General features: G+C 41.3%; 2 protein-coding genes across 2 annotated transcripts in view; both read right to left on the bottom strand.

The window, feature by feature from the left end:
• BTBD8 (BTB domain containing 8) overlaps positions 1 to 813 on the bottom strand; it is a 92,213-nt gene extending 91,400 nt beyond the window's left edge. The window contains exons 1-2 of the mRNA XM_032614335.1: positions 731 to 813; positions 448 to 655 (exon numbers count right to left, since the gene is read on the bottom strand). Of these exons, the coding sequence (XP_032470226.1) occupies positions 448 to 596 (149 nt within the window). The 5' untranslated portion in view covers positions 597 to 655; positions 731 to 813. The remainder of the gene's footprint in view (positions 1 to 447; positions 656 to 730) is intronic.
• A 9,716-nt stretch (positions 814 to 10,529) lies between these two features.
• Positions 10,530 to 12,067, bottom strand: LOC116760076 (lysophosphatidylcholine acyltransferase 2B-like). The gene is given in 2 exon segments (XM_032644386.1): positions 10,530 to 11,407; positions 11,410 to 12,067. Coding segments are annotated over 2 exon segments (1,536 nt in total).
• Between the last annotated feature and the right edge of the window lie 601 nt (positions 12,068 to 12,668).

Below are 12,668 nucleotides of genomic sequence, written 5' to 3'. Positions count from 1 at the left end.
CCAATGCTCCAGGATTCTGATCCATTTTTACTCATTCTAAATACTCAAAAAAAAATTTTTAAATAAATATAAAAATATATATATATAAAATAAATATAAAAATATATATCTAATTGTATCATTTTTCTTAGAATTGTTTGAGCTTATAAAAAGTTGTGTAAGTTTCAGGACCACGAAACCTGTATCCACCCCGACATTAGCGAGTCTTTCAAGACTTAAGCCTACCCGTGTTACAGTATTTTGGCATAAACTGGTGCTGCACAGAACTATGATGGTGCTCTGGATTGGTTATAAGGGCGAAAGAACGGAGACAAGTGAGCGTCCTGCAGTGGCCTGAGGTGAGGAGGACAAAGCAGGGAGGGATGGAGAAACCGAGGAGCCACAGTTTCTGGTACGGAGGTGGGAGCCTTAAGAACTGAAGCAGCCTGAGTTCCCGCCTCCTCCTACCTGAGCAGATCCTGGCTGAGCTGCTCCGACACCATCGCCTTCAGCCGGCGCCGCTCACTGGGCCCCTTCCTTTGCAAGCCCTTACTGCAAACTCCAGGGGACTCCAGAAGTACCATGGGGGCCACGCTATCCTCCCCACGGCGGGCCATGTTCCACAAAGGTACGGCGGCGCCCCGCAGGCTCGGTACAGGGTCTCACTTCCCCGCCTCTGGAAGAAACGGGCGTTTCATACCGAAAGCTCTGCTCCTACCCGAATCCGCCCCCTAAAGGAAAATGCTGATACCTCTTGTCTGTTTGTTGACGGTCCCTTATAACTGCCGAACCTCAGTCCCGGAGAATCTCGGAGACCCGGCCAGCGCCGGCACGTGACCCGGGAGGGTGTGCGCAAGCGTAGTAGCTCTGTTTAACTCCGCCAGCAGGCGCTCCGCGCAGCACCGCCGAGGGAGCCAACTGTTATGCGGAGCTAACCAGGTCTGCGCTTTATCCCTGTCCCTCTGCTTTCCAGTTGGTGCGAACCAGTCATTTAAATAAATGTTTTATCGAGAACTGAGTTCAAATCAGCCAGTGCAGCCTTTCAGCACTTTGTCTTCCTGGGGTGTCGGCGCTTTTTTTAGCAGGAAAGACAAGTTCACTAGACCTTTACTGCGGCGAGTCACACTCCTTCACTTACTGCTTTGGGCAAGAAAAATTGGGGGTATGAGGGGCGCGGGAAGAACTTCGTAAAATCAGCAGGAGTTAACAACACTCCAGAGCCCCCTGCAAAGGGTATGGTATAATGTCTAGAAGACCCCTTCCCCTTCTAATCCAGGGAGTGGCTCACATAACTGCTCTTGGACTTAAGCAGAGAAATGTCAGTTATATTCCCCCATTTTGCATATAAAGCTATAAAAGTTATGAGGTGGAAGAAAGGAAATAATGTTGTAGGGCTAGAGTCTTTAATTGAGCAAGGAATTGGGTGGATTGATGAACTATAGAATTTTGAAAATTTGGTGTGGAGAAAAGAGCTGGAGCGAAATTACTTAAAAAGTCTTTTGTTTTTTTATTTGATTACTTCTTCCAAAGGAAGAAGATTCAATCCTTCTGCATCATTCAGAAGCTCTGCACAAGGTAAAAAGTACATACTAATTGCTTGGAAAATATATGAATATTGTACCAGAAGATTGGCCAAGTAGTAGCCATTTCTCCAAATAATGACTTTCTCAATTGTTCAGACACCTTAGTTATGAATATACTGGATAATTGATTTTTAATCATTCCTATAGAAAAGAGGAGTGTCAAAGATAATATGATAGTTAATATTTATTGAGTGCTTTTTAGGCGAGAAAGCTGCTCTACCTGCTTTCTATGTATTAACTCAATTAATCCTCACAACCACCATTTAGGTTGGTAATGCTATGAGCCCAATTACAGATGAGGAAGTTGAGGCATGAGAGGCTAGATAACTTGGTCAAGGTCACACAGCCAGTAAGTGGTGATCTAGGTATTAAAACCCAGACAGTTCAGTACAAGATTCTTTCCCTCCAAAGTCCTGTAATACTTCTACCATGCCCCTTTATCAGCTGATGAAGCAAAAATTAGGCTACTCTCTGATTGGGAATGGATGACAGATGGTTTCTGGTCCATGTAAATTTTTTTTTTTTTTTTTTTTGTGGGCCCTCTGGTGTGAGGTCACTCCCGCCTGGTTCCCACCCCCTTTGTGATGTGGTCCCTCTGGTGTGAGGTGGTTCCTGCTGGGTGCCTCATCCCCTTGGTGATGTGGGCCCTCTGGTGTGAGGTCACATCTGCTGGGTTCCTCACCTTTTTATGATGTGGGCCCTTTGGTGTGAGGTGGTTGGTCCATGTAAATTTAATTCTCTTAAATTACCTTAGGCAGCTTTGTGAAGTAATTAAAGTACCCTCTTAAAAAACAAAACAAAAAAAAATAGTTTTAGGGCTTCCCTGGTGGTGCAGTGGTTGGGAGTCCTCCTGCCGATGCAGGGGATGCGGGTTCGCGCCCCGGTCCGGGAGGATCCCACATGCCGCGGAGCGGCTGGGCCCGTGAGCCATGGCCGCTGGGCCTGCGCGTCCGGAGCCTGTGCTCCACAGCGGGAGAGGCCACAGTGGTGAGAGGCCCGCGTACTGCAAAAAAAAAAAAAGTTTTAATGATGCTTCACATTCCACCATTAGAGATTTTTTACTTAAAACATTATTTCTATTTTAATTAATTTATATCTGTAATCATTTACACCTTAATGTGAGTGAAATTATCAAAAAATTTTTCCTCAAAGGCTTTATGATCAGGAACACTAGAAAGTCCTGGGAAGCTAGCAACAGGAGCTCTGAAGGTAAACACTGCTAAATCCACAATTTTATTTAGGGTTGGCCTTAACTGTGATCCTTATGTGTGAAATATAAGTTTAGGTAAAATTGCCTTGGAAGGCAAAAAACTCATCTAAGTACTACAATTTCATGAAAAAAAGTGATTCTCTTAGATGTATTTTTTCTTTCTTTAAAAATGTTTTCAAATGAAGCATTTCAAACATACAAAGAAACAGAGAGGTACAGTGAACCCCGATATACCCATTACCAAAATTCAACAATTATCAAGATTTGGGCATATATGTTGTAGCAGTTTTTCTTTCTTTCCTCATCTTTTCTTCCTTTCTTTTTTCCTTCCTTCTTTCCTTCCTCCCTTCCTCCCTCCCTCCCTCCTTTCTATCCTTTCTATCTTTCTTTCTTCCTTTCTCTTCCTTCCTTCCTTCCTTCCTTTCTTTCTTTCTTTCCTTCTAAAAATTTTAAAAGTAGAGCACCAGACACCATTTCATTTTCTCCTATATACTTCAGTTTGCATCACTAAAAACTGTACATTTTCTTACATAACATTACAAAACCATTAATGGTATTCCTTATAAATCGACAATAATTCCATTTACTATGTAGCCTATTGTAAAATTTTCCCAACTGTCCTAAAAATTATGTTTTACAGTTGGTTTGTTTGAATCGGTTTTCAAACAAGATACAAGGTTACCTTTGGTTCTTACATCTCCTGAGTTTCTTCTAATCTCCTGGATTTTCCCTCATGACACTGACATTGTGGCAGAAGCCTGAGCAATTTGAGCTGTAGAGTATGCCACATTTTAAATTTGACTGCTTCTTTGTAGCATCACGCACTGTGCTCATCTATCCCATATATTTTCTGTAAATGGAAGCTGTTTTTAGAGGCTTGATTATATTCAGTTTCAATTTTTTAGCAAAAAAAACTTTTTTTTTTTTTTTTTTTTGGGGTACGCGGGCCTCTCTCTGTTGTGGCCTCTCCCATTGCGGAGCACAGGCTCTGGACGAGCAAGGCTCAGCAGCCATGGCTCACGGGCCCAGCTGCTCTGCGGCATACGGGATCTTCCCGGACTGGGGCATGAACCCGTGTCCCCTGCATCAGCAGGCGGACTCCCAACCACTCCCCACCAGGGAACCCCGTGAAAAAAAACTTTTATAAGTGGTATATTAGTTTTCTATTGCTGCTTTAACAAATTACCACAAACTTAGTGGCTTAAAAACAACACACTTTTTTTACTTTCAATTCTATAAGTTGGAAGTCCCACATAGATCTCACTGGGCTAAAATTCCACTTTGGGCCGGGCTGCATCCCCTTCCGAAGGCTTGAGGGGAGAGCTTCCTTGCCTTTTCCAGCTTCTCAAGGCTGCCCATATTCCTCAGTTCTCGTCTCTGCTTCTCCAACTTCAAAGTTAACAGGTTGAATCCTCCTCACATTGCATCATTCTGAACTCTTCTTCTCCTTCCTTCTTCCCTCTTTTAAGAACTGTTGTGATTACTGGGGACCAAATGGATAATCCAGGATAATCTCCTTTTTTTTTAAGGTCAGCTAATTAACAACCTTAATTCCATCTGCAACCTTAATTCCCCTGCCATGTAACCTAACATATTCACAGATTCTGGAATTAGGACATAGACATCTTTGGGGGCAGGGGGAGTAGGCATTATTCTGCCTCCCACAAGCAGTAATTCATTTTGAATCCTGTCAGAAGGCACATAATCTTTGGTTATCCCCATTTTAATGTTGTTAAAATGTATCATTAATTTTCATCTGATAGTTTTGTCTGTTGATAACTCTTACTTTAATCAATTAACTAGGGATTACAAAATGATTTTATAATTCTATCATTCTTTCTACATTTATTTGCTAGAAATTTGCTGGAAATCTTCTGTAAAGAAGAATTTTCCCTCATCAATGAGAAATACTGGATATCCAGAAATACATTTCACACTGCAAAGGCAGGATAAATGCTTAATTCTCTTATTTAAATTATCCTTTTATCAAAGGCCCACTCATATTATGGAAGGTAATCTGCTTTACTCAAAGTCTACTCATTTAAATGTTAATCTCATCTAAAAAATACCTTCACATCTAGAATAATGACTGACCAAATATCTGGGTACCATGCCCTAGCCAAGTTGGCATAAGTTTAGAAAATACTCTTCTCCTCTTGTGTATCTCCTTTACTCTCACATCACTGTCACACTCACAGTATTTCTGACACCAAATGTGGGGGGGGGTTTACACACACCTAGCAATTCTGTGACACCAGATGGATGTCAGGCCATTTAACTCAATTCTGACACTATCTATGTGGAGACAGCATCCGATCCAACAGGTTTAAGGCTCAGTCCCACAAGACTGCTCCTCCTTCAGTTGCCAATTGCAACGCCAGGTTGTTACTATGGTTCTAACCAATCATCTAGAAATATAAGGTTCCCGCAGTCCTATACTTGGGTTCAATTAATTTGCTAGAGCAGCTCACAGAACTCAGGGGAACTGACTTACTTACTGTTTGCCTGTTTATTATAAAAGGATACGATAAATGATGCAAGTAAACATCCAGTTGAGAGAGGAAAAGTATTGGGTGGGCCAAAAAGGTTTGTTCATTTTTTCCTGTTAGATGGCTCTAGTAGCACTTAGTTGTCTTTATCATTTGAAACAATTTTGTTGGATTGTATGTGACAGCTGTCATATCAGCGTGCATTTAAAAAAAAACCTATCAAAATTGGTGAATTTTTGTGTAGCCATTTTAATATTGAAGATAGAAGAAAAAAAGCAACATATTTTCAGCATATTATGCTTTATTATTTCAAGAAAGGTAAAAATGCAACTGAAACACACAAAAAAATTGTGCAGTGTATGGAGAAGGTGCTGTGACTGACTGAACACATCAAAAGTGGTTTGTGGGGACTTCCCTGGTGGCACAGTGGTTAACAATCCACCTGCCAATGCAGGGGACACGGGTATGAGCCCTGGTCTGGGAGGATCCCACATGCCACGGAGCAGCTAACCCGGTGCACCACAACTACTGAGCCCGCGCTCTAGAACCCACGAGCCACAACTCCTGAGCCCACATGCCACAAGTACTGAAGCTCACGTGCCTAGAGCCCGTGCTCCGAAACAAGAGAAGCTACTGCAATGAGAAGCCCACTCACCGCGATGAAGAGTAGCTCCCGCTCAACACAACTAGAGAAAGCCTACGCACAGCAATGAAGAACCAACGCAGCCAAAAATAAATAAATTAATTAATTAATTAAAAAAAAATAGTGGTTTGCAAAGTTTCGTGCTGGAGATTTCTCGCTGGATGATGCTCCATGGTCAGATAGACCAGTTGAAGTTGACAGTGATCAAATCGAGACATTAATTGAAAACAATCATTATACCACGCGGGAGGTAGCCAACATACTCAAAATATCCAGATCAAGCACTGAGAATCATTTGCACCACCTTGGTTATGTTCATCGCTTTGATGTTTGGTTTCCACATAAGTTAAGCAAATAAACCCTTCTTGACCGTATTTCCACGTGTGATTCTCTACTGAAACATAACAAAAACGTTCCGTTTTTAAAACAAATTGTGACGGGTGATGAAAAGTGGATACTGTACAATAATGTGGAAAGGAAGAGATCGTGGGGCAAGTGAAATGAACCACCACCAACCACACTAAAGACTGGTCTTCATCCAAAGAAGGTGATGTATATATGGTGGGATTGAAAGGGAGTCCTCTATTATGAGCTTCTTCTGGAAAACCAAACGATTAATTCCAACAAGTACTGCTCCCAGTTAGACCAACTGAAAGCAGCACTCGACAAAAACATCCAGAATTAGTCAACAGAAAATGCATAATCCATCAGGATAACCAAGACCGCATGTTTCTCTGATGATCAGGCAAAAACTGTTACAGCTTGGCTGGGAAGTTCCGATCCATCTGCCGTATTCACCAGACATAGCACCTTCAGATTTCCATTTATTTCGGGCTTTACAAAATTCTCTTAATGGAAAAAATTTCAATTCCCTGGAAGACTGTAAAAGGCACCTGGAACAGTTCTTTACTCAAAAAGATAAAAAGTTTTGGGAAGATGGAATTATGAAGTTGCCAGAAAACTGGCAGAAGGTTGAATATGTTGTTCAATAAAGTTCTTGGTAAAAATGAAAATTGTGTCTTTTATTTTTACTTAAAAACCGAAGGTACTTTTTGGCCAACCCAATATGTAGGAAGGGGCATGGAGTTTCCATGCCCTCTCCAGGTGTGCCACTCTCCCAGAACCTCCATGTGTTCACCAACCCAGAAGCTCTCCAAAATCCATAGTTTGAAGATTTTTATGGAGGCTTCATCCTATAAGCCTGACTGATCATTAACTCTATTTCCAGCCCCTCTAACCCTCTAGAGAATGGAAGGGTGAAGATTCCAAACTTCTAATCATGAGTTGATTTCTCGTGACCAGCCCCAATCCAGGAGCCCACCAAGAGTCATCTCATTAGAACAAAAGATGCTCCTATCACCCAGGAAATCCCTAGGGATTTAGAAACTTAGGAACGGGGATCAAAGACCAAATATTAGAACTAAGGATGATCCTAATACTCTTATCACTTAGAAAATTACAAGGGTTTTAGGAACTCTGTGCCAGGAACTGGGGCAAAGGCCAATATACATTTTCTATTATTTCACAACATATACAAGGAACCATCACAGTGTCAAAGTATGCATATTTAAATAACAAAAACGTAAAGAAACACAAGAAGTGAAACTATAAAAGTCAGGAAAGCAGTTTAAATTTGGGAGGAAGAAAGAGGTTGTAATTATGATTGGGGGCATAGAGGAACTTAGAGGGTGGCTGGAGAAGTTTTAATGTCTTGAGCTGAGTTAGTTGCAACAGTGTTTATCTTAAAACAGATTATATTCATAATATATAATATGTAATGATTATTATTAGCTACAGATTTGTTTGGTATAGTTTTTAACTGTAAGCATTTTACAATAAAAAGGTTATTTTAAGTGTTACCTGTTACAGATAGAGAACTAATGGTTACCATAGGGGAGAGGGAAGGGGGTTGCAGTTAGGGGTAGGGGATTAAGAGGTACACTATTATGTATAAAATAAGCTACAAGGATATACTGTACAACACAGGGAACATAGCCAATATTTTATAATAACTATAAATGGAGTATAACCTTTAAAAATTGTGAATCACTATATTGTACACTTGTAACTTATATAATATTGTACATCAACTATACTTCAATAAAAAAGTGTTATATATCAAAGAGGGTTTAAATAAAGCAGTGTTTAACATTTTGAGGTTAAAAGGTAGAATATAATGAAGTAATGACCCTGACATTTTGTATAGCTCACTATCTAATTAGAGATAATTTCAAACTTCAGTGAATATTTGAGTAATAGTACCCTTGTTTGAGTAAAGATACATTTTGGTAACTATTTTGAAGTGAAAATCTCTTAGTTAAATGAATAATTTCCATTACCTTTAAAAAATCATTGTATTTGAATTACATATGCATGCATTATTATCATGGGGCTATCAAGCCGGGGGGTTGTTACAGAATGAATTATTTGTGTCCTCCCAAAATTCATATGTGGAAACCTAATCCCCAGTGTGATGGTATTTGGAGGTGGGGCCTTTAGGAGATGACCAGGTCTCAAGGGTGGAGTCCTCATAAAAGGGATTAGTACCCTTATAAATTAGACCCCAGGGAATTCCCTGGTGGTCCAGTGGTTAGGACTCTGCACTTTCACTGCTAAGGGTGCAGGTTCGATCCCTGGTTGGGGAACTAAGATTCCACAAGCAGCACTGAGCGGCCAAAAAAATAAATAAATAAATAAATAGAGACCCCAGAGAACTCCCTCTGCCCCTTCTGCAAGGTAAGCCCACAGTGAGAAAACATCTATGAATTAGGAAGCAGGGTCTCACCAGACACTGAATCTGCCAGTGCATTGATCTTAGACCTTGCAGCCTCCAGAACTGTGAGAAATAAGTTTTGGTTGTTTAAGCCACCCAATCTATGGTATTTTTGTTATAGCAGCCTGAATGGACTAAAACAATGGGGATTATGAAATATCACTTATCCATCTCCTTTTTTCAGATCAGAACTGCATGGAAATTATTTCAAAATAATATTTGATTTTTTTCTCTCCCTTTCCTTAAGCTTTTTCCATCTGCTCACCTTTCTCCCACTCTTATCTCTTCTTCCTTTCTACTCTTTCAATATACCAGGAAGCTAACTAATGACCCTTAAGCTTTAGGGGCCCCACTTGTACAAGCCCTTGCAAAGGTCTAGTAGGGTCCCTAGGAATGTGTCTACTTGGGTATGTTTTTGTAAGGTCTACATAAGTAAGAGATTTTGACTACAAGTGATCAAGACTCTTCCCCCTTAGTCATATATCCCCTCATATCTGGTGGCGTCGAGTGGCTGTAGGCATTTTGAGGATTCAGTCACAATGAAGCTGAGTTGGGGATACAGTAGTTTGGGTTAGCAAGGCATATTTATTGGTTCAAAATCACTTCCACATCTAGATAAGTTGTTGCTCCCTGTCCTGGTGTAGGAATAGCTTCTAGGAATACTTCACTGATTCATCCTACAAGGTGACATGAAGGGGTAGGGCTCAAGGTCACATCACTATGTGAAGATTTCTGACAGCAAATGATGCTGGAAGTACATGGATAGTGAAGGAGGTACACAACAGTAAGCAGAAGTTTCATGGGTGCCTAGTCAGAACAAAAGAAATGTTCTCAGTAATGCAAAACATTCGACTATAAACACAAACTTTTCCTTTTTGTGAGAGTCATACATAACAGAATTTATCAGAATTCCTGTATTTATAACCTATGTTTATTATATTAGCTTTCTTTTCTCATTTCTTTTCTCATGATTTCCCATTCTAAATAATCACTTTTATACCTTAAAAATAAATAAATAAAGGGCAGCTATGCCATATATAAGTGTTTCAGTGGTATTCCCAATACTATATCTTCCTGATGTTTATTTTTATTTTGTCTTGTACAATAAGAACATTTGGGCTACTTTGAGAAAGAGCAAGGAAGCATTTATGCAGCAGATCCTTTTTGGAGAGAAGAATAAGGGTAACAAAGTATTTATTTATTGCTAGTAGAGCTCTTTTTTTGTTTTTGCGGTACGCAGGCCTCTCACTGTTGTGGCTTCTCCTGTTGCGGAGCACAGGCTCCGGACGTGCAGGCTCAGCGGCCATGGCTCACGGGCCCAGCTGCTCCGCGGTATGTGGGATCTTCCCGGACCAGGGCACGAACCCGTGTCCCCTGCATCGGCAGGCAGACTCTCAACCACTGCACCACCAGGGAAACCCTAGTAGAGCTCTTAATGAGGTATTTTCTCTGTAAAAATGAGGGAGAGGTGGTGGGCTGTAATATTTCTCTGACCTTAATTTAGCAAAAAGAAGGCCCTTTATTTTACTTCTTTATTTTTCTTACTTTAAGCAGAATAAAGGCACTAACTAGAACCATGCTGGGTGAACAAAGTTATAAGCAGATATTTTTCTACTTTTAGGCCACATTGAAACAAACATACTATCTGAAGAAGAAAATTAGGTACTATAAAATCAAATTGAAATATATATTCCTTAAGCACATTTTAAATATCATAATTAAGTGCCCAGGCCACTTAGAGTAAAAACTATGTGTCTTTCCTCAAAGGATAATTTTTATTTCAAACATAGTTTCAACTTGGATGTTAACTTTCACCATTTTCAGGGCTGACTTTAACATCTGAATACAACCATCAAACCTGTACTTGCTGTGGTAATGAATATATATAGGCTGCCTGGAGGTCTAAGTATGAACTAAATAACTTGGCATATCCTGGATGCTTCAGGGCAAAGTTCTTAAAGGTCCTGTATGAAATGTACTCTGAGTTCTGTCCAGCTATCTCCCGAAAGAGTCTGGAAACATCAAGATTTGGCACTCCAAAAGCTGCCCGAAGTATAGCAGCTAACTCCTGTTCGGTTATGAAACCATCACTATCAAGGTCAAAAAGCTTAAATGACATGTGCAGAATCTTTTCAGTGTTGGCAGGATTGCATAGGACAGTCAGACCTATCACATACTCTCTGAAGTCTATGCTGCCATCATTATTCCTGTCAAAGAGGGCAAAAAGTTGTCTCAAGGGCTCTGAAATTGGGAGTTTCACATAATTCGCCAACTCTGTAATTCCTATCTTCCCTCCTTTTGAGGCAGCTGCAATTGTAGCACATTCATCCAAACACTGATGAATATTATCCCAATCTAACTTTAATTTCTGGCTAATTTTTGTAAATTCAACCAAACCGCCTTCCATGGGTAGTCGAAGGTTACCTGCAGAAATCATCAGTCTGCCATCTTCATAAGTGTGATCTGTCACAGGCACCCCAAGAGCATTGGCCATGACGATCCTCACTGTATTGGCAAAAAGGACGGGGTCTTTTTTTTCTCGGTCATTTGGGATATAAACGGGCATAAACTCAACTTCTACCCTGGTGAAGAGTTGACTCAGGGTCAATATACAGGTCTGGAAGCCTGTAAACCCCTGCCAGGTCCAGGTCACGGTGTCCAGGGTGTTTGGCTACCTGAGCAGCACTGGCTGCACAGGAACACCTGGAGAGAAGGCCCCTAGTTTAAAGTGACCAGACAGCTGCGGTTGGTACACACTCCTTCCAGGAAAATCAGGATCTGTGGCCACTTCCTATCAGATGTCACTGGCCTCAGGATTTCCTCCCGGGTATTCTTCCTCGAATTGGGGTCATCTCAGGTCACAGGCACCGGCTGCGTTGACAGTAAGAATTTCCCAGCTACGGGGATACGCACATTTTGACTCGCAGAGACCACCGAGGGGAACCCTGCTATGACACAGGCGACTGCGTCAAAGAAACTGGAGTGCGGTGCTGCAACGAAGATGCGGGCCTCGTCTCGGGTTGCCTTTATCCCTTTCACTTTAACCAGGAACCCTGCTGGAAAAAAAGTCACCTGAAACAAGAACTTGAGAGTTGGCTGCACCAGTCTTCTTCTCCAACTCCTGGCGGGCTTGGTTGGTCGAGCACGACGACTTACGGTGGAAAGCGCAGCCACCGGCCAGAGGAAGATGAAGAGGACGGCGATGTAGGACACGCGCACCGGCACCAGCACAGCCCCCATGAGGACGATGTAGGCCCAGCGCCACGCGCTGATGTGCGTCTGCTGCGTGAAGGGGTTGTCCACGGCCGGTGGGTACAGGGACTTGCTTGTGTCTTGGCTGAGGGTGGATTCCAACACCGCAGCCTCGGAGTCCGAGGTGGGCTGTGCCATGAAACCCACTGTTCCTTAGTCTCAGGACGCCTGTAGCTTGGATCTGGGGGCGGCCCCCGGAGTATACCCCTGCCGCATATTTAAGTGCTCTTTCTGTTCGCACATAATTAGAACTCTTTGAGGCAACTGTGGGTTAATAGACAATGATATATTACCTTTAAAGTAAGAAAAATCAAAAATGATAAGTGATGTAACAAGAGAATTAGAATCATATCAACAGCACAACCTTTTTTGCTTTTTGTAAATGGCCTCCTTTTGACATATATGCTTAATAAATTATTTTCACATAATTTCTGAAATTTACATTAAGCATATTTATATACCTACTAAGGATGAATTAAATAGATGAATATTTATTAATCACAATTTTTTAATTTAAATGCCATTACCAGTCAAGTTTACTTACAGTGAGATGCTTTGACAGTTGCTAAGTCAAATTCATTTACTCTTCCTACAAATGGATCTCTTTATGCTAAGAGGTCTAACTGATGGCAACTTTGAGCCTTTATATCTGTTACAAGTACTCTTCTACATCCACAGAAAATTAGAATACATCCATTATCATAGGCCAGGATTAGCCGTGGCACGTTTTGATGTGTAT

The sequence above is a fragment of the Phocoena sinus genome, chromosome 1 (genome assembly GCF_008692025.1).
Source record: "Phocoena sinus isolate mPhoSin1 chromosome 1, mPhoSin1.pri, whole genome shotgun sequence".
Taxonomy (NCBI): Eukaryota; Metazoa; Chordata; class Mammalia; order Artiodactyla; family Phocoenidae; genus Phocoena; species Phocoena sinus.
This window is presented reverse-complemented; position numbering and strand designations above follow the sequence as displayed.